This window comes from Trachurus japonicus, chromosome 8 (assembly GCF_045865225.1).
Source record: "Trachurus japonicus isolate A0001 chromosome 8, Traja_1.0".
Classification (NCBI taxonomy): Eukaryota; Metazoa; Chordata; class Actinopteri; order Carangiformes; family Carangidae; genus Trachurus; species Trachurus japonicus.
This window is the reverse complement of record NC_140914.1, coordinates 29,673,298-29,696,207: the sequence shown is the minus strand read 5'-3', so window position 1 is coordinate 29,696,207 and position 22,910 is coordinate 29,673,298. Positions and strand designations below refer to the sequence as shown.

The window sequence follows — 22,910 nt, the reverse complement described above, 5'->3', positions numbered from 1 at the left end:
TTGCACTCCTATGCAAGCTTTATAGATGTTATGCTGCCATTTGCTTTTTTTTTCACAATACAATACATTAATGGTCCCTCCATAGTTCGGGAGGCAGTTATGTTCACTCCAAGATGTTTTTGGTGAAACAAATTAGTTATATTTAAATATAGGAGACAGGACTGGGAGAACATGTGAAAGACAGAAATCCATTCATCCTCTTCCATGTCTCAGTGTGATGTAAAAAAAGAAAAAAAAGTGAAGTCACATTTTTGCAAGGCTCTGAAATGTGTCTGAATGAATCCTTCATGTAATGTTGTCAGACTTTGTGTGATACCAGGCAGCCCTGGAACTGAGGGAACCACACAAACATGGACATGGAAATGAGAGGGGAGTCTGTCCCCCGCATACTTTATTTTAAATTTTTTAAACTTTCTTTTTCATTTTTAATTTTCGTTTTGCGACAACAAGGCAAGCTCAACACATAATCACAGCCTTCCACTGTCACAAATCACAACATACAACACAAGGTAATACAACATAACATAATAATAATAAAAAACACAAACACATGTAAAGGACATGTGTTTGTAGGGTAATTCCTTAGTAAACCTCCAAAAAACAATAAAGGTTTTGTAACTTCTTAATTTTAGAGCAAAATTGTCACAATATTTGATTAAATATGTGCATATTGTAGGAAGCAAATAAAGGGTACACACTACAGAGGCCATATTGCCCAACAACCACAAGGACACACACACCAGAGGCAACATACACACTCCGTGCTCCAGTCAAGGAATATCCCTTGTTTGCATGCAAGAGCTGCTGTGGTGGAGAGAAAAGCCTGTTTTAGTAGATTATGGAAATGACTGTATGAAGATGAAGTCTCTGTCTTTGTGTGTGTATGTATGTGCGTGCGTGCGTGCGTGTGCATGTGTGTGTTTCGCTGCTGCAGACAAGCTGCAGTGTGTTGACAAAGCAGTTCCCAATGAACCCGGTCCCTGGTTACACAGTGGCGAGCTGACTGTGTGCCAGAATGTCAGCTTTGTGCACGTGTATGTGTTTATTTAACACAAGAAAAATCCTCTGTGTGTGTGTGTGTATGTGCATGAGGATATATATTCATGGGTGTTTGCATATGCATCCTCTGTGTGTGTGTGTGTGTGTGTGTGTGTGTGTGTGTGTGTGTATGAAAGTGCCTGTTGTGCACACGGTGTTATCGTCAAGACAACAAAAACAGCAGGTCAAGACAAGGTAAAGAAACTAGCAAGTCAATGTCAAAATAAAGCAAGTGTGGCGGTTGTGCATGTGTGTGTGTGGGTGTGTGTGTGTGTGTAGCATGGATTACGTATAATGGAGAAAAATGCAAATCATGCAATTACAAGCCCCAAAGCCAAGTATTAGAATTAACGCCTGCAGCAGATGTGATGGAAATGAAGTAAATGTCTGATGTAGAATTAGCATACTGCATGTACTGTAGGACAACCCCTCACAAAGATAGAGGTACACACACACACACACACACACACAAAGATGGCTTATTCTCCCTTTATCACCTTCATCACATTTTATAGTTATGTCTACATAAATCATAAGCCTGTGTGTGCGTGTGTGTGCGTGTACTTGTATAGCTATACATGTGAGGACCAGTTTGAGTTTTAAACCATCAGTGAGGACATTTTGGGAAAGTGAGGACATTTTGGTTGGTTCTCACTTTCTCAGACCCCTTCTGTTTGAGGGTTAAGACTTTATAATAACTACGTTATTATAATTAGGTTTAAGTTAGGTTAAAGGTATAATATGTAGGAATTACCCCCATCTAACGGTGCGGTTGCATATCGGAATGTATTCTTGATGTTGCATTCATGTGAAATCGGGCAGACGTCAGACAGACAACAGACGCTGCATGTAACAGGATAAACCAACGTCTATGTAAACAAGTGGTCCGCCAGCATGAGGCAAAACAATACAGGCGTGACAATATGTTGTCATGGTGATGTCGTATTGTTTACCTGACCCACATTTTACCGTCTTTCTCTCGTCGAGTAAAATGACAGCCGGTTGGTTTGCCGACGGCCGTCTGCCTGACTGCACCTGAATGCAACATCAGTGCCTCCGTCCTTCCTCACACTACACAGTGGTGACAGTTTTAACAGGCCGAACCGACAGCTCCGCTGAGTTTCCGTGGTTACCTACGGTCACGCTGCCACTCAACGTAAAAAATGGCGATGCAACATGGCCGCCCCAGTTTGGTGCGTCGCCCACTTATGTATTTGTAACGACTTGTAACAACTCATTCTAAGGTACGAGAAAGCTTTCACTTGTATGCGGGTGTGATTCCACTTCAGTGAAATACGTATTTATGAAAGCAACATTTGATTTTTGCTAATAAAAAGCCAAATAAGTTACATACTGTAAAGTTTAGGCATTTGTGTGTGTGTGTGTGTGTGTGTGTGTACTTCTATCTTTATGAGGACCAGATAAAAGCTAAAGCCACAGACCTTATAGAGAACAGTTGAACAGTCGCCTTGTTCTCACGGCGTCAAAGTGCGGCCAGGACCTGGTTTTAGAGTTCATCTTAGCATCAGGTCAACTTTTAGGTTTTGATTGAGGTAGACATGAAATCTGGGCCCCTACCTTCGGCCCTCAAAGAGCCCACTGTTCACCACGGCACACAGCACTGAAGTGCGACTGAAACGTGGTGAACGTGTGGTGTTGATCCTGCAGGGAGCAGCAGAGGAAAAGTGCTGATCCTCAGAGAACCCTGAGCATGAAGCTGGAGGTGGTGGAGATGTTTGGACCTGATGGTGATTCTCTAACCCAGAGCAGGTGTCCAGGATGATATATATACTGTATACATATATATATATATATATATAAACATTGTTATTACAAGAGTATTATAAGAATATATATGACGTTAAATATTATGTAAGCTTCAATTAGGCCACCTATTATGTATTATATATGCAACAAATTACAAATTGAATGAATGAATGAATTCAATTGTTAATTTCGGTCACACAACACCATCACCAACCAATAAAATCAAAATCAAAATCAACTGTTTTGTGTGGACAGTTTAGCCAGCCGATTAGTTGTCGATCCTATACACTTCTTAAAATTAAATTTCCTAGAATATCAGCAGTACAAAATAAGATAATAAAGAATCATTGCTGTAATTTATAATTGTTAATTATTTTACATTTTAAAGCAGAAGTAAGTGGTCCGGTCGTTTTCGCTAATGCTGCGTTCCAGGCAGGCTTTTGAAATCGTAAATTACAGCTTCAAGTCACAATTTACGACTTTGTAGCGTTTCAGGCAACCCACTCGTGTTTTTCCGACTTGTTTTACCGGTGAAAGTCACTATAACGGCCACTCGTAACTTCCGACCGGTGAACTCGTACCAGATCGAACTGGTACAACTTCACGGTCGGAAAAATACGGGTTTCCTTGAACGCACCATAACAGTCCTCGTCCCTACGTCGCCACATTCACGGCGTTCCTTGGCTGCACACACAGCCCTGCATGCCGTTCTCTCTCCTCATTGGATAAAAACTGTAGGATACGATAAATGTTTTCTCCTCGACTCAGAGCAGAGCAGAGTGACTGACAGACCCGTGTTTCAGACCAAACACTCTATGTAAGTGATTGCTGTCGGAAGATATAACTATTTAAGACTTATATTAACACAAATATATCACTTACTTCTGCTTTAAGGCTTTTCTCAACAGAGAAGTACATAACTTCAACTCATCACGGAGCTCATTCCATATTTCAACTCCCAAAATTGAAACACATTTGTATTTTCCAAAAAAACAATAACCCTCTTGGTTATAGTTTCCTTTTCTTAATTTAAATAACTGAATAATACAAACAGGAAAGCTGTTATTCCTAATTAAATGTAACTTGAAAGTACAGAAAACAGAGACAATTTAAAACATTCACTTAGATTCTAGTATGAACTAATTATACTTTAGTGACTGAAGGTCAAGATCAATCAGACAGCACAAAACACTTTTAGCCTTAGCTGAAGTCTTCACAGCATTTATGACAATAGTTTGTATTTTCTATAACTCTGGATAATCTGGGATGGAAGCAGACTAGTCTGAGTGCAGGGAGACAACAACTTGAATCTTTTCTATTAGATTCAAGTCAGAGACAAGCATGACCTGGTCCTTATTTTCATATTTTTTCCTCTTTACAAACTCTTGTTTAATTTCTTCATTGTGTTTGGGTCGTTGTCACGTTGTATTTGACCGCCACCGAACCGCACAGACTGTTATTAGCTTAATAAAGATGTAAAGAATTATCATTCTATGACATGATGCAACACAGTGGAAGGCTGTCTTCCTGTGACATCAGAGTGCACCTGTCTGCGTGTCTGAGACTGCTGCTGACAGGGTTTTCAGAATTAAATTGTCGCTGCAATCAACGAACAAAGCGGATTCACCTCCCCTCATCACCAGTTCCACTGATGCTGTATCTGGCCAACAGTGTAGTGCAGTGCAGTTTGATGCTGTGGGTTGCCCGATCAGTTGTGCATCCCCACACACACTGTATAGATTAGCTTCAGAGCTAGTCTGGGGAAAGAGGCAGCTGAACTGAAAGGTCCAGAATCAGTTCTTCCAGAGCTCTGATCGCTGAATCCAACAAAACTTGCACAGACCCTGCACAAAAGCAGCAAACGAACATTTACACTCTTTCAGATGTAGCTCTATATTCACTGTATCATCTCCTTCATTTTGATTCAGTTGTTTAGGTGAGTACTCATACTAATATACAGTAGCTCATCTCATCATGTGCTCATCTCTCTACTTTGCACACTTTGCATCACATGCATGAAGAGGGCTCAACAATATCATTTAAACCAGGCAACATGATTAAAACATTTCAAAATGAGTCATCACTACATTAGGTCTGACACATGAAAAAATTAAAATGTTAATGCAACTCCATTTGTAATATTTTTCAGAATGCAAGCCAGATACAAACACAATTTAAGGTGTGTTTCTGCAATAGAAAATAGAAAGTCTATATTTGGTATATCAGAAACGATCTAATGTAATGTAATGCACACATCAACACATTCTGCTGTTTCTTTCAAAATCCTGTCTGTGGGCTTCTGATATTACATTAGAGTTATCTTTCATGATAAAGTATCTGCAGCAATTCCTCCTGCTCAACTCATTCTCTCATAGTGTTTGGATTTATCTATTTTTATTCTTCTGCTCTCTCTCACCCACTCACTAACTCTCTCTCATACACACACACACACACACACACACATGAAAGAATTGGGTTTTGGATCAGTTTAAAGCGTTAGCCATGATGGTTTGGAGTAAAGCATGTGGAAGCTCATCTTCATGTTGCCTTGGAAACGTAGGAAGAAAATGTTTAATATGTCCTTGGAGGACCTGATGTGTGTGTGTGTGTGTGTGTGTGTGTGTGTGCGCGCGCGCGTCCACCAGAGGAGGCTTGAAGGCTTGATAGTCTATTTTTGAGATCAAAATATAAAAAAGGAGTAATTATTTTTTCTCTACATTCTCTAAAATTCCATGCTTTAAATTCTTATTAAAAATCTTGAGTGCCACAAACAGTGCCACCTGCAGGTCAACTGAGTGAGGAGAGAGGTCCATCTATGAAGAAGAGCCTATTATATCAATTTAATGTGTTTGTTTTTCTCACGCTAATATCATCTTCGAAAATGTATTATAATGTACAACTAACTACTTCTAAAGACATCACTACAAGATTACACTATATTAGGCCTTTTCAACAGAGTGCAGGTAATTTAGATTAGATTAGAGAAAACTTTATTGTCTGTTTGTCACAGAAAATCATCTTCAGTGTGGCTCAGTCAGAACACATTAAAAAACAGACATTCTTCAGACACGATAAAATCAGGTGTTCATACTAAAAGAAGAAAGAACAACACAGGCTACTGCATACAGAGGTGCTAACAAAGTGATCAGTGGTGTGGTGCATTCGAATTGTTCAGTTTTTGTTCAGAATGTTTTTGGCTGTGGGAATGAATGAGTTTTTGTAAATAGTTTTCTGGACCTAGGGGACTCTGTAATGGAGGGGGATGGGGGGATGCTGGAATGACTGTGGGGTATCTGTGATGGTCTTGGCTCTCTAAAAGTGACTGATTGGTTATGGAGTTCTGATAGTGGGGTCTGAGTTTTGCCTGCTATTTTACGTGCTTGTTCGATGATCCGGGAGGGCTTGGCTTTGTATTTTGAGATTGAGATTTTTTTGAGACGAATGTGAACCAGAATGTGATGTTGAAAGACAGGACAGATTCAATCAGTGATTTGTATTCTGTTGTTAAAATCTCCTGCCTGACCTCAAGGCAGCAGTTTGCTGTAGCAAGCTGAGTCTTATACCCATTAAACCTTCCTAAGAAGAACAAAAAATGCATAAATAAATGCAACATAAAAGCATTTTGGTAATGGACAATGAAATATCTGTATTAACACATTTATGCAATCAGTCATTATGTTCTTACTGGACATTGAACCTTGAGGTCCAACAACTAATTAAACTGTGTTTCACTGATCTTTAATTGATGCCCAGCAGGGAGGATGTATAGTCCACATGTTCTGGTTTTATGATGGAGCCTTTGAGCTGCATAATGCTCTCTGAGTAGAGTGTGTGGTGTGTTGTGAACGCTCTGCCCCTGCTATCATCATCATTTTTTATAAACATATCATCTGCACAGGCATGGGTTCCTTTGGGTCCCATGGGATTTGAGAAAGCAGTAAGTTATTGTGACACGTGAGATCTAGTGGTTTTAGCAATTATTACCGGAGCAAAGGGAAAACAGCAGTTATAGGTAGTATGAATTTCGAGTCTACGTTATTAGGGGGGTGGATTGGATGGATGGGTTCACAAGTGTCACTCACATCCACTAGGCCATCATTGGTAGCCCGTGCAGCAGATTTGATATTCCCCACCTCCTTACTCATACTCATCATCATCTACATCAGATACCATACATCAACAACTAGTGAGCTCCTTTCTAACTTAACTGGCATTGAACTCAGGCCAAAGACTAAAACTGACAATAACTGACTGACCATGTCAGACACAAAAGGCAAAGATGAGCCCCCCTCTTGCATGTCCTTTACAACATCCCCAAAAACATCCGCCTTCTCTTACTAATCCCACCCTAGACACTATCCCTCAATTTCTTTCAATCCCCAACTGCTCAATTGCCAGTTGCTTATCCACTTCCAGATTAAGTCTCTCCAGCTCAATACACTGCTCCTCCAGCACCATCAAGGCCAAATAATTTGCAAAAGGCAAAGATGCTATCCTGAGGCACCCAAAACAGACACACTCCTCCCCTAGGCCGCACCTTGGGATCTTGTCCATGAAAACAACAAACAAGATCAAGGAACAAGGACAACCTTGATGGAGGCCAACCCTTACTGGAAACATGTTTGACTTTGCACAAAGAATGAAGATGTAGGTCTCATTTTGGTTGTTCAGGGAGTGAATGGCCTGTAGATGCCAGCCTGGTGCTCCATACTCATATTAACATGCTCCCAAGTATTCTCCAAGTCAACAAAACAAATGTAGATTGGCTGGTCAAACTCCTATGTCCTCTCAAAGCTTATCCACTGTACCACAATGGAACCTGTATTGCTCCTCCTGAGTCTGAGGTTCGACTGCCTAATAGGTGTAAACATTCCCAGGGAGATAGTTGAAGCACACCCTCCAGACCCCTTTTTCAAAGATGGGCACCACCACCCTGGTTTGGCACTTCACAGACACTGCTCCTGACCTCCACGTAACATTAAAGACATGTTTCAAATGAGGTAGTCCTACGATTCCATCAGAATCAGGGCAAATCTCATCCACACCCAGCGCCTTGCCACTAAGGAGATTCTTCGGCATCTCAGCAACCTCTGCCAAGATAATGGATGCGACTTTTCCGAGCCTGCTCTAGGATATCATCAAAGTATTCACCACCCAACAACATCCCCAGTCCAGATCAGAAGTTCTTCCTCCTGACTGAACACAGTCTTCAGAGCTTCCATAACGCTTCCATAACGCCATAACGGCCAGCCTTGTGTTTGAACAACTTATTGCCAATATGGATGTTAAAGTCCACCTGGAGAATGTTGAGTCCCCAGGTTGAGCCCCTTTGAGGAGACAACCTGGAGACTCCAAGAAGGTCAAGAAGGTATTTTGAACCCTTTTTTGTGCACAAGCACACACAACAATCAGAGCCTTCCCTTCCATGACCCTTAGAAGGTTATCCTCTGATTCCAGGGATAGATTCTCAACACAGCGACACTCCACTGTGCACTGGCACCTGTTGCCTGGGTCCATTTTCATGTTTCATGGCTTGTCTGCTATAACGGGGATCCAAGTGCCTCACTCTCTGTCCTTGCTTGCTCTCCACTTGGCTTTGCAACCGACTCCAAACTCCAGCCCAGTGTTTGGTGAGACCATGGGAGTAGGCCCTGGTCGACACATCCTGGGCAAAAGAATATGAACTGTTCAACTTAGTTTTATAGCTTTTATAGCTATGTTAAAAACACAAAATTTACTTTTTCTGTAGGAACAGTGCACCTCATCTCAGTGTAGTAAGAATGTCTGTAAGGGTTCTTATCAAAATAATGTGTAAAATGGTTAAACAATCTTAACTCTTTCGCGACCATTGACGAGTAAACTCGTCACAGCCTGCCGAACGTTCACGACCATTGACGAGTAAACTCGTCAAAACCGTTTTTTTTACAGATTACGATAATAGACACTCTCAGGTACCCTGTGTGTGAATATGGTAGTCGTCTGATATGTAAAACTGTTTTAAACTAAAATCAAAACATAATGTTTTTTATAAACTGTGTGATCTTGGTTTTGTTTGAGTAATCGGTCTCCTTGAATGCTGCTCTGGAGACAGCGTGCAGCGCTGTGCGGCTGTCGGCTACAGTGTTGCCACTTTCTCGCTGAATCTGGCGACTTTCCAAACCCTCTTTTGACAAAAGTGACCGACGACAAATGTGGCGACTTTTACCGGTGCTGTTACAAACGTTTATGGTTTGGAGACTCGGATCTGAAAGCCCGTTATCACGGCTGTTTTCACGGCGCTGTGCAGCAGAGCGGGCGCTCTGCAGCGGGTGCTGTGACCGGCCGCCCCCGCCCCAGAGCACTCATCGCCGGCCAGTCACACAGCAGTGTCCCGGAGCTGCTGCGCTGCGGCCAGAGACCCACACCGCTGCACCGCTGCTCTCCAGGCTGCCACACCCCCCAGATATGCCTACAAATATATTTATTTAGCCGTAGAAATGATTTGGGAGACGCCACACTGCAGATTACCGGTAAAATGAGCAGATTGCCACTTGACACAAAAGTGCGTTTTTCTCTGAAACTAGAGCGGGAGCTCCGTTTTTGGAGAAACCCAGCTCTCTTCTTCTACTTCGTACTCACGAACGAAATGGCGGAAAAACTCGCCGTTTTTTCGAGAAGCACGTTGTAAAGTCACTCTTCAATCACGTGAAAACCGTTTGTTTCTAGGTGATGTACAGAGTTCGGTTCGACGTGAGATAAAAGGTAAACAAATAGCCAAAAACATGTGGTCCTGAGCGGATGTGCTGAGGAATTAGTGTGGTCACGAAAGAGTTCAGCAACTTGGGGGATAGCGAAAAATATAAACATATATATATTTTTCTCTTTTAGTAAGGTTTCAAAGCATCATTTACACAGTTGATATTCATAAACTACAGTAGATTGATAAATGTGACTTTGATGTTGAATTAACCTTGTAGCTCACATACAACAAAACTAGCAAAACAGCACTGTGAAGCTAGTTTAGCCTCACACAGAGTGACAATGTGATGTCCTCAGCAGGGGCTCTGTGTGTCTGGACCATCAATGAGTACATACATAAAATACCTTGTTAGAAATCGCAGCAGAATTTACCTTGGTTTAGTCTAATACATATGACACAGCCTAGGGAGCCCACTACACAAGAGTTGTGTGTGTGTGGGTGTGTTGGGCCTCATCTGCATGAGCCAGTCAGCCAAGGTCACGTCACACTTTATGACAGGGCTCTCTGTCAGGAATCAAATTTTAAACGGGTGTAATGAACCTTGAAAACATGCCCACACACAGCAAACAGAATGAGAACAAGTGCAGCCGCATTCTGAGGCATCAATGAGAAACATGTTAACCATTCAGTGGACATTACTGACCAACACATGGCCCCGAGGGCTAAATGTGCTACAAATACCCGTAACACAATAAAGTTGTTATTGTTATGTTGATGTCAGTCCTGCTCTGTCATAATGTATGTACCTAGGTACCATGCACTTCATGCCTAAAACAAATTTCCCTGAACAAGACAATGAAGTGGTCAGCTGGGTGCACTTACAGTCCCCTCCAAAAGTATTGGAACAATGGCCATGTCCATTAATTTTGCTGTACACTGAAGACATTTCCAGGTATTTACATCAAGATATGTATGGGTTCTCTTCAGTCTCCTCTTTAGCAGACAAAATTCATGCTTAATAGTGTTTAAGTCTGGGGATTGACTTCTTTTCCCTGATGAACTCCTTGCTTGTTTTGGGTCATTGTCTTGCTGCATGATGAAGGATCTCCAGATCAGTGTGACTGCATCTCACTTTAAACTGGTAGACAAAATGTTTCTGTGTAGACTGAAGAACTAAATGATATCTTAGTGTAGTTTTACATCTCCTTGCACAGGTTTCTCTTTGGAGCTCTGGTAACAACACATCTGATTGGCGGACATCACAAAGTTGCAGAAGTCTTGATGTCTGGCTTTAAAGAGACCCCGAGGAGTTTGCTTTAGGTTATGAAAGAGTCTCATATTAATGTGGATGAATCTACGTTACACACACTTGTTAATGGGTCCATTTTCGATAAATATATCATTTTGTCTTCATATTTATTTTGATATTATTATTTAGTGGTCGACTCGCCCAGCATTTCCTAGTTTCGGTTTCCCGGACGCTGCCCGGCGGGTCATGGGAAAAACGCCGCTGGATCGCTAGTTGGCATTGTTTATAGTCGGAACTACGGTTTCCGATTGTCTACGAACCTCCGACTTTCGTTTTTGATTAATGAAAACATTCTTGGCAAATGCTTTCACTGTTATTCGTCTTGCGCCGGTCCAAGAATTTCACCATGCACGCGGAGACTCATGGGAAATGTAGTGTGAAAACATTTCGCTTTCTGAAACTCCTCGTAGTCCCTTTAAGGCTCAGTCTCTAAATAGAAGGTGCACATTTGTCTGTGGACTGAGGCTTTAAACGGGTGTATTATTATATTATTATAGAACTTAGAACTGCTTCAAAATCTATAATAATATATATGTGGTATTTTCAAATTACAGGTAAAAAAAAAATACCCAGAAGTTGGTTTGTTTACTTTTTCTCTTGAGGGACATACAAAGCTCAGAGATGATTGGCAGCTGGTTCTTTTAGCACCTTCTGTCTGTCTGCTGATTCAGGACAGGGCTGAGTGTTGAGCAGGTCTGACAGTACGCAGCAGAGAGCAAGCAGGACTGGCAGCTCCCAGTGCCCTTTAGGGCAGCGACCTGCCCCAGGGGATGTGGCCCACTCCGCAGAGGTGGTCAGCAGTGTGGTCGGAGCTAGTATTCTGTCAGCTTCCACTGGAACTCCCTTCTTTAATTCATGACAAGGATGATCATTTGTCAATTAAATATGAATATTTACCGGTGCAGTGGAGAACTTTGCGAGTGAGACACAAACACCTCTCTCCCTGTGACAACAGCCAGCAGATGAGCCACTATTACTGAGTCATCACTTGCTCCCTCGGCTCCAGCGTAATGACTCTTAGTTACTACGAAGTTACTAAGTGCAAACATTGATCCTGACAACACAATAGCATCTGCAGGCTTTTTCCACCAGAAAAGAGACAGACAGTAATCCTCTAGATAGACACATCTCAATTCAGAAAGCATTCACACTTGTTAACTTTCTCATGTTGTGAAGCTGTAGCCTAATGCTAAAATCATGTGATTTGATTTACTTCCCAGTAGGGATGTACTCAAACTCGAATATGTTATTCGGAAGTACACAAATAATTCTTTGATGAAGAATAGTTTTTCTGTCCAAAGTTTCTCCTCATTATTTAGGAGCTTTTTTTTCTAAAAAAAGAAAAAGTTTGGATGTGTGTTTTGTACGTTAGCGTATTGCATTCACTTGAATAAAAATAAATAAAATCTGGTTTTTGGCCTGGAAAATAAAGCAAACAAAAAAAAAAAAGAGAAATTAATTTAAAAACACTTTGATCACCTGTACTGAGGACCACAAATGTCTCTTATAGTTTTAAATAATGCCATTAATTGATAACTAATTATACAATACAAATAGGCATTAATACATTCTTTACAAATGATTTTTATCAAACTTAAATTTAATGGGCAATGAAAGAGGGACTTTACTAAATTCCTAAATAAATAAGAGACGCATTTTAATTAGGTGTTTAAAGAGATCATTTTGTTTAATACCAGCATTTCCATTTCTTTACCTCTTTAATTTGCTGCTTACTCTGTTTTAATACACACAAACAGTGGATGAATAAAAGAAACAGTTCAGCAAATGTTTCTAAGCAAGACACCGGTTGACAGAGGCGAAAAGAGGGAGCTGAAGGTGTATCGTCTTGAAATTTCCGACCAAGTCGCAGAGTTTACTTTCACTTTCGTCAGCTTACTACGACGTGTACGAGCTGTGATTGGCTGCTCCTCCTGCTCCCTCTACCTGACTGGTGGAGAATGGCCGATTGCGGTGGATTTCGGCAAATACGATTACAGGCTGTAGGTGGAGCCAGAGGAGTTGGATTTTGTCCTAAATTACTAATTTAATGTCCGACTATCAGAATGTAGTGACAGTTCCAGCAAATAGGACTGAATAATTGTTACCAACTGAAGCTTTAAGTTTGGTCTTTTTGACTATTCTTTCTCTATTTTGGTCCAGAGGTGCAGCTTCACCTAAATTCACCTCCTAGTCATTTCCATGTGACAAGGGCTGTGAGACATTTGCATTCTGGCTGTGGTTTGGCCTGCCTCCTTCACAGGCTCCAGAGCTGAAATTATAGAGCGGAACGTTTTCTGTACCAGGCTGTAAACAGAAAGAAGTTTATTTCTGCTATAGAGTGGGACATTTTAACAAACGAGTCTATGGGGACTGACTCAGTGTTGCAGCCAAACTCTAGTGGTCATTAGAGGAACTGCATATTATGCCAATTCAGTCTAATGTCTAGTGGTGATAATTCAAAGAACATAGAAAAGGATACGGTAAACGTAAATTGGACATTTAATTCATACTTCATATAGACTTTTTTTCACAAGTAAAACACATCAGTAGACTGAGCTGATTTGAGTTCTGCTGCATTATGCCACATACATCTATTCACATTGCTTTTCCTATGCTTTTAACAGTCTGACTGAATGTGGCTACCCAATAAAACATGGAGGGGTGAAGTAGATAACATGTATTAAAAAAAAACAAGTTTATATTAATATATGTGACCTGAACTTGTAACTCTTTGAAATGTGAACCTGATCTTGAACAAACAACCAGATGATGGTCTGTCCTGCTGTCCTGACTGAGCAGCTCCATCAGCCAACAGTCTGGCACTGCTGTGTTCGTGTCTGTGTCTTCTCTCTTTGTCTGTGTGTGTGAGTGTGTGCGTGTGTGTTCATCCAGCTTCAGTGGTGCTGCTTTTGGTCACACCCTGTCTCACATCGCCCCAAACCATCTGTCAACTACATGACCAGGACACACACACATCTGGCCGGAACTTGCCCTTTCTACATCCCTTCATCCAGCGCCTCCCTCCTCACACACTCCCAGCGATCAAACACTTATAGGGCCATGGCCGCTTAGCAGACCACTGAAATGTGGATGATACATGGCCTGTGTGTGTGTGTGTGTGTGTGTGTGTGTGTGTGTGATTTCTCTCTTTCTCCTCTAGAGAGGTCTGTTAGTGGCTAGTCTGTCTTGGAGGTCATGGAGGAGCCAGCAAATGAATGATCAATTATCAGCTTTTAACAGGAAGAAAAAAAAAAGAGGCAAAAGTTAAGCTTGATTATTTACTGACAAAAGTAAAGTCTTCCCAGTCATACTTAAATATTTGTCAAATCACAAACCCCTCGTCTGTTGTTTGGGGGAAAAAAATCCCATTGAAAATGAATGGGGGGAGGTGAAAAAAAGAATAAATATTGGACTACTACTGGAACATCTACTGCTCTGGCATACTTTCACCTGATCAATCACTGTTCAATGATCATGATCTTATTTGGAGTGATCTTGAGATTATAATGGGTGTGTATTGCGCAGAATGGTCAGGCTATGGGTGGGTGACATCATCGTCTAGAGTGGGTGAACTTGTTGTCTTTACACACTGCCCCTCGCCACAGATTACACAGATTTGTTTCCACAGTTGTAGACAAACTTGTCATTTTTCACATAATGTGTTCAAAGAAGCAGAGAGACATACAGAATTTGAACTATGAGCCTCTGAGTGGGTCCAGGTTCCTTCCTGCTTCCCATTAACTCCAATAGAGGGTATGCCTTTACCTCACGTTGCCCTGGGACACGCCCCTTTTGTTTGGACTGAGTGAAAAAAAAGAACTCCCTCAACGTGGTGAAGGATAGCGGTGGACACAGCAAAACCGGGTAAAACATGGAGTAAATTAAGGTCAGAAGGACTCGACAATGATCCGTACCAGCTCCCCAAAACCATATGGTCCACGGACACTGACATGTTGCCAGAAACCATTGAATCATTTCAAAATGAATTCATCAGCCATTCGATTTAAACAGAAACTAAAGCTAACCACTGGTGTACAGTCACATTGTTTACGTTGTGTGTTCTACCCAGTGTGACCGCGGTAGGGCCTACCGGCAGAGTGACAGACAGATTCATTGTTAATGTGCAGAGGGACAAAACTACAGCTGTTACTTTGGTCCCTACAGTGACTCCGGACACTTCAACCCGACTTGCTTCTATACTGAAAAACTCTGACAAGTCAAACTGTAGTATGTGTTAGAGGACTTATTCATCTGTCTAATCACCATAACTATGACACCTGAAACGGTAAACACAGCTGATGGATCGAAAAAAATTACCGCTCGAGTGGTGGGATGGGCAGTGTACCTATGTTCCCCGGGTCCTTTCCCCGATCGGGAATATAGGACCATCTTTTTGAAAAGGGGTCCTATGTTCCCCTTTTTCCCAAAAAGGGTCCTATGTTCCCTGGTCGCAATACATATTGGGGAACATAGGACCCCTTTTCTGAAAAAGGGTCCTATGTTTCCCGCTGTTGCCGGGGAACATTAGCCTGGCTCTCGTCAGACCCTTGTAGTTCCGCAAAGCTATGCTGAGCTCCGCACAAGGGTCTGGGACTGCTCCATAGGCGATTCATTTCAGAAGGCGGGGCCTTGTAAAAAAAATCTTGTATGTGATTGGATAAACCACTTGTCCGTTATCTTGTTGACGTGCTACTTCAGCCACTCACTGCGAGCCGCCATTGTTGTTTGACTCAAACAGTCGCTTCAGCGCTACGTCACACCTCAGAAAGTCCCGCCCGGTGATCCTGATTGGTTCATTATTTTTTGCTCCGGGGAAGAAGTTTGCATTGGCCTCGAGTCCAGACCCTTGTGCGAAGCTGAGCGTAGCGCCTCTGGCGTAGCTTTGCGGAACTACAAGGGTCTGGCGAGAGCCAGGCTAGGGGAACATAGGACCTTTTTTCAAAAAAAAGGTCTTATGTTCCCCGCTGTTGCTGGTCGATGGACTCTCTCTACTTATCTGGACTCTATCTATCTGGCCTGTCTAGCCTCTACCTGGTCTAAACTTAGCCAACTCCTTTCTCCATTGCCTAAACCCAACCAATGGGACAATTAAATTTCTCACTCAAAGGCACAACTCAACTCTCATTCAGTAATAGGCAAAAATCTGTAAAGTCACAACTCCACTTCCAGGTATGGGACCAAAAATTGCATGTTCCCCGGGTCCTTTTGGGAAAAAGTGGGGAACATAGGACCCTTTTTTAGAAAAAGGGTCCTATGTCCGGTCCCATACAAAGTGGGGAACATAGGGAGGATCCCGTGGGATGTCGGAATGACAGCATGTAGCCATTTGAATGTGTGGATTTGAGTGCTTTCCCACAAAGAAAACACCAGAATGATTCCAATCAATCAATCAAACAAACCATTTGTAGTGTGTAGGCTGCAGCTTGGAGGTTGCTGTTGCCTCCTGTAGCAAAGAAGAAGAGGCAGGAGAAGGTTAATACCCACAGCCTTCATCCGACCAATCAGGCTCAGCCCAGAGGAACTCATAATGACAGATTCCCTCTTGTGGCAGAAGTTGGTAACACGACTTGAGCTGTGAGTACACGAAAGTGGAGCACGGAAAATATATAAGTAAACAAGACGTGACGTATTAACTCATAGAAGCCTGTGTTTGCATAAATTCTGCTCACATTAAACAGAGCCAGCTAGGAGAGAAGTTCCGCCTAACCTCCACACAGCTGGCTTGCACGACTGCATGGCTGCATGACGTGGGCGTGAGTGTCAGATTTGGAAAGTTCCACCAGTAACAGACACAATCGGTACATGAAGAGTGGACGGAGAGTAAAAAAAAAAATGCGTAGAATGCTGTAACGCAGACGTGAGAGCAACAAGGAAACAAACGGCACAGATAGAGGGGAAGGATCGGTGAGAGCAGAGAAAAGAGAGTGGTGAAAACATTTTGGAGATTGCTGCTTTCATTCACAGTGGCACCTCCTCCTCTTTACTTCTTGCTCATTCCCCCACAACACACACTCATACACACACACACATACGCACACAAAGCCATCCATAATTGATGCTAGCTGTAGGCAGACACTGGCGGGCTGGACTTTATAGCGCAGCTGGATGTGCATGGAGGAAGGCAGAGGCGAGATGGTAGAGCAGGTACTTTTGAGAATACACACTGTTTTTCCATTGTCTGTCTTTCTTTCTCTTCCCCCCCTCCTCTCTCTCTCTCTCTCTCTCCCTCTCACTCGGCTCACTGTCACTTCTGAACTCGCTCTCTCGCTCCACACTGTTTGTGCTGTGTATACTGCAGAAGTCAGCATGCTGCATGCTCCTTTTGTGGGTTGAGTGTGTGTGTGTGTGTGTGTGTGTGTGTGTGTGTGCGTATGCATGTTTAATACGCAGGGCTGCCTGCTCTGTTTATGTGTCTCTTGGTGTGTGCATGCATCTCTTTCTCTCCACTTCACCCTTTCATCCTCATCCATGGCAGAGGCATGCAGGAGTCGATGAATTTACGCATTGGGAAGGGAAGGAGAGAGTGAAAGAGAAAGATGGATAGAGAGAGAGAGAGAGGAATGAAGCAAAGGAACCCTGCGAACTGGGAAAAGGTCTGTTGTGTTTGTTCGACAGTTAGGGAATGGGAGCGAGGAATGCCATGTTTCAAGTCTGTATAAATACAACACTCTGGGGTCGTATTTATACTGTTGTCCCTCCCACTGCTCACATTCAGACTGTGCTCAGACTGCTGTAAAAAAAAAAATGGAGAAATGACGAAATTTCCCAAAGTTCAGCTGAAGCTGCAGGCTTCACTAGTTTGAGTCAGAAAATCAAGCGTGGATCCTCCAACATTTCAATCCTTCCTGCCTTTTTTTTGTGATGTCATTGCTGTACCACAGTGGACGAGTGCATCCTGACTGTCACACATGGGTTTTTGTTCCCAGTGTTATGATGAAACCTGTCCAACTCTGAGTGCCAGGGTCCACACAGTTTGTCAACTGACACTTTTTTAAAATCAGAATCATGACAACACTATTGGTATATTCTGCCTCTTTATTATCATATCCATGGCAACCAACCAGCTTCCTGTTTCAGAAGATGATCCTGTGGGTCATATCATACGGAACAATCGACCTGGTGGTTGTTTGAGGTTGTAGGTTGTAGTGTAGGCCTGGTTGATCCTTCCCTGATCCGTACCTTTGTAGCCGATACAGCCGGTACAGACTGGCCCAGGTGGGGTTCGAACCCTACTCTCCTGCACGGCTGGTGACGATGCAAACGGTTGTGCCAAGAGGTCAATGACCGCTTGGCAGTCGGGTTTGCATGTCCTTTATGGGTGAGTGAGTGCACCCGGACCCTCAGTTACACCTGCATAGCTTTTCTTTTAATAGCAGCAACGTTCCTCAATCTCCCAACTTCTGATGCGTACTTCAACCCTAACCCAGCCCTCACCTATTATCTCAAAAGTAGTCTTGCTCACCAGAAAGGTCTGGCTGAACCGACTCCGATTCTGAGATCGGCTGTTTGGATTTCTCTCAACCAATCACAATCACTGTGGGTGGTGCCACAGCAGCGGTGCGCTTGCTGGGGGGAAACAGGTTTGGTGTGACACGAAAAATGGCTACATCACAGCAACATATAACATCTAAAAAATTGGATATATCTGCGATATGACTTTTACAAATAAAAGAAAAAAACATGGGTTGGTTATTTTTCAACTCTGAGATTGAAATATCCTTGGTTCCAGTTGTTGTTTCCTTTCTCCAAGGGGAATGGGAAGGGTGGGACTTCCGCCGGGTGGCTCGTTTCGGCCAATGAGAGGCTAATCGCTGCGGCAAACTTCCTCCAGCTCAGACTATCTCGGTAGTGACCAAAAGAATTAGATGGTAGGTACAAGCAGCTGGAATTCCTACCTATGGTGTCTGGGATTAGGAAGGAGTAGAAGAGTAGAGTGACTGATCCTTTATGTTGTGAGCCACTTGAGGTGGTTCAGGTATCTGATAATGATGCCTGTTGGACACCGTTTACCAGGCACATCCAGCTGGGAGGAGGCCCCAGGGTAGAGGCAGATCACATTGGATAGGTTCTATGTATATATCTGTGTGTGTGTGTGTGTGGTCTTGCTGTTGTAACATCTTGCTAGATAAAGGGGTATCTGGAACCCTGGCTAGCCCGCTGCCACTGGGCCCAGTCACACTGTATACAAAGAAACAATGGATACATTTTACCATTTAGATTGAAGGGCTTGTTTTCAGTTAGGTTTTTCACTTGATCTATTAAGTGCAGTTAAAATGAAATAATGTCTCTTCAGGTTCATGTAGTGTCAGAGAATACATGAAAGGGAAAAAGACAAAAAGTGTTCAACATCCATAATTTAGGATTAAAAATCAATGCATGTTTAAAGTAAATGAAATAAATGCAAGAGTATGCTTCCTGCTGTATTGTTAACATTATAACATCAAGACAGGGCAAAAACCAAAGGTGTAAGTCTGTAGATAAGTGTTTCTGCTTTTACAGGAAGTACTCTCTTACTTTCCTGTTAGATCATGTGACTGCTCCTGTTTCCCATCCAGTTGAATGTATTTTTTAATCGCAGTAATAACAGTAGTGAGTTTAGTGTTGTTTGGACTCATTAGCCTGATGGCCAAGTTGTACAAGACAAGTTTCATCGCTCAAGTCACTGATAGACTTGCAGTTTTGACTGCTCCATTGAGTTGCATGGAGAAGAATGCTGACTGAACAAATCTCATGGAAGTGAAGTCAATATTGTGTGTGATCAATAGATTTTATGGTGTTCTCAGAAGGAAGATTAAGGGTCAATCGATGGAGGAAGGGTAAAGTCATTTAGGATTAAAACAATAGAAACTGATTTGACTCTAATGCAGAGTCGTCTTTTGAGGAATGCATTAATACACAGGGGGACATACGGAGACATTTTATTCTGAAGGAGTGAAGTTCTTTCTGTGTGTGTGTGTGTGCACTTCAGAATTCAGAATTTAAATTGTACTCCTTGAATTGCCGTGTATGTGTGTGTGTGTGTGTGCAGCACTTTGCCACGTAAAGCATATTTCAGCCTTCTAAATGTGGTTCTCATTACACAGCAGAGCATTTAGCCAAGACTCACTGTCTGCATCCCCCCTCTCTCTCTGTTTCTTTTCCCTGCATATGGCTACACCTCTCTCTCTCTCTCTCTCCCCCTCTCTCTCTTTCTCCGAGATATAAATGTCCCACAGGAGTCGCCTCTCTCTCTCTCTCTCTCTCTCTCTCTCTCTCTCTCTCTCTCTCTCTCTCTCTCTCTCTCTCTCTCTCTCTCATACACACACACATAAACTTACTCACTATACTCACTAAGTATTTTGGGAACACATTCACTTTCTTGCCTCAAAAATGTTTCCACCATCTTTTGCGACTCACAGCTCCAGTCAGCAGAGATGTCTTCTACACATTCAAATCTATAATAAACAAAATGTTGTTTAGCCTGTACGAGTTTATTGCACATCAGCAGCCATTCCCTGCATAGAATATACAGTATTCACATGTTTTATTCACAGTGATGGGAATAATGGTGTTATAAAAAAATTTCAGTATCGAGTAATCTAAAAAGTTATTGTTCCCCCGTTATAGCGCTGTTACTACCGTTACTGACAATAAAATGCGCTATTACGCCGCTACGCCGTTACTTGACTCAGAAAGTCCCATTGGAAAATAATACACCCATTTCAGTGTAGGACCTTATATACACATTATTTTCAGTTCACCAAATGTTTGGAAAAAGCTACTTGTCTGGAACTAACCAACTCACTCAGTATTCCTCCACACATCATTGAATGTATTATTTGTATGTGGACAAATATATCATTTGATTATCTTTTAGGGTGACTCTTAAAGGTAGAGTCTGGAGTTTTGTTCGTTGCAGTTTGTAAACAAAACATTGATACTTGGCCCCTTTTCTCGGGCTCAACTGTGTAGCCTCCTGCCCCTGACAGCAACAGTTGTCAGGACCGCAAAGGAAAGGAAATACAGTCTGAGTGAAGCGCTGGGGTCGTGGGTCGATAACCGACTGTCACCAACACTGGGAGCCTCCAGTGTTATGTTGTTATGCTGTTGTGGTGAGCTGGGAAGATGGTGTTAGCAGCGGATGCTAACTGCTACCGCTAGCTGAAGTTAGCATCGAGCTGTTACCAGTTGAGGCTTTAGTTGTCGGTGACGGTCGGGAATCGGTTCACGGCTCCAGCGCTTCACAGATGTAACTCAGTTACTTTTTAGGGAGGGTAACTAGTAACTATAACTAATTAGCCTACTTTTTCAGAGTCATGTGCCCAACACTGTTTATTCATTGTGTAAAGGGAGCTATCTGTAAGCATTGCTATTGTTATGTAGCCAAGAATAGCTGTTTACTAAAGATGATTGTTCATTATCTTTGTTTTGAGTCAAAATAAATGACTAATACTCAAACAAGACTTGAGTATTCAATCCAAAATTGCTGTTAGTAATGAAAACCACTCCCAAAAATGGTCAGGTGGTCAACAGCAACTGCATGAATACATCATCTGGTGATCCACAACACACCAAAATCTAGTAATTTGTTCACAGATTACAGTAAAGAGGAATTTGGGGCTAAAAAGTGTCACCATTAGACATATCATCTGGGGACCACCAATATTCCTATCAAATGCCATGTAATCAGTAGCCAGCAGGATACAGTATATTTAGCTCTGGCACAGTGGTTCCGTACCTCTGGGCCATGAAGCTATTGTACTTGCGCTGACAAATTTCATCTGTGGGTGAAACCATGGTGTCTTTTGACGTGACTTCACTCTCCAAATGCATGTACCCACCAGGGGTGGAAAGAGTACCAAAAAAATCTACTCAAGTAAAAGTACAGTTACCTTATGAAATTTTACTCAAGTAAAAGTAAAAGTACTGGTGTAAAAATCTACTCAAGTAAAAGTAAAAAGTAGTTCATTTAAAATTTACTCAGAGTAAAAGTTACTTAGTTACTTTTTTATTTTTTTTTTGGGGGGGGGGGTATAATGGCCAGAGATTGGCCTCACATTCTCCGTGCATGTCTCTGTGTTTCAAACTCGTCCCTTCTCCATCGATACACTGGTCTCCATCATCTTTTAGCTCCTGTGGCACCAACTTGATTCTGACCTTCTGACACTGCAGTTGTCCAGAGCCAATCAGATGGACAGTTACAGTTACTGGCACTAAGGTTGTCACGATCATGATCATGATACTAAAATTTTCAACTCAATATCAATATTAAGGAAAATATTCGATACTCAATACCATTTTCAATACGGATAAAAAAAGAAAAGAAAAATCTCTCTCTCCCTCTTTCACTCACACACACCTGTTTTTTTACTGTCTTTCCTGTCTGCTCTCAAGGAGGAGGAGGAGGAGGAGGAGGGGGGGGGGGGATTTTACTGTAGGTTCTCTCTCTCTTGCCTCTTTACTGTAACTGCTCTGAAGCAGTGGGCTGCTTGTCTGTTCTTTTGAGCATGGCCATGGATCTGACTGGGCTCCTACATTTAACTCAACGGACTGCCGGTCCGGCCTTCAGCCCCGGTGTGTCTGGCACGGTCACCATAAACGTAGCCGAATAGATGGACATGCCTGATAACGTTGTCTTTAATCATTAACGTCAGCTTTTAACCGCTAGCTGCGGCTAATGGCTAATATAAGACGACAACATAGCGACGAGCCCTGTTATGCACTAACTCACGTAGCGGTGAGGGGAGAGGTGTGTACCTGCCTGCATAGATGACCTGCCTGCTGCTGTGTGCGTCTGTGAAGGGGGAGAAATCGAGGCGGCAGCGGCGTAGCTACTTTTGACAACCCACACAGAGTTATATATTTTTTACTTTGTAACTTAAGCTATTTAAAATGTAACTAAGTACATTTCTTCCAACAATATGTACTCAAGTAAAAGTAAAAGTACTGATTTTAAAAATTACTCAAAAAAGTACAAGTACACAAAAAAGCTACTTAACCCGTTTAATCCCACCGGCAACAATTGTTGCCAGTCATTTCTTCTAACTTCTGGAAGCTCTAAAACTGCTGTTTTAGCTTTGGGCATCTAATGCAAGTTTTAAAATGAAATTATATGCTGTTTACTCTAAATTGTATCAA

General features: G+C 42.3%; 1 protein-coding gene across 12 annotated transcripts in view; it reads left to right on the top strand.

Moving 5' to 3' along the window:
- The window catches only part of rbfox1 (RNA binding fox-1 homolog 1), a 455,321-nt gene that overhangs the window by 347,922 nt on the left and 84,489 nt on the right, over positions 1-22,910 (top strand). For 2 of the 12 annotated variants that reach the window (XM_085785146.1, XM_085785151.1), the window contains exon 1: positions 16,795-16,937. The exons of the other annotated variants lie outside the window; for them this stretch is intronic. In XM_085785146.1, coding sequence (XP_085641272.1) covers positions 16,899-16,937 — 39 coding nt within the window. In that variant the 5' untranslated portion in view covers positions 16,795-16,898. Of the gene's footprint in view, positions 1-16,794; positions 16,938-22,910 lie in introns of those variants that run through there. 12 annotated transcript variants of the gene reach the window in all.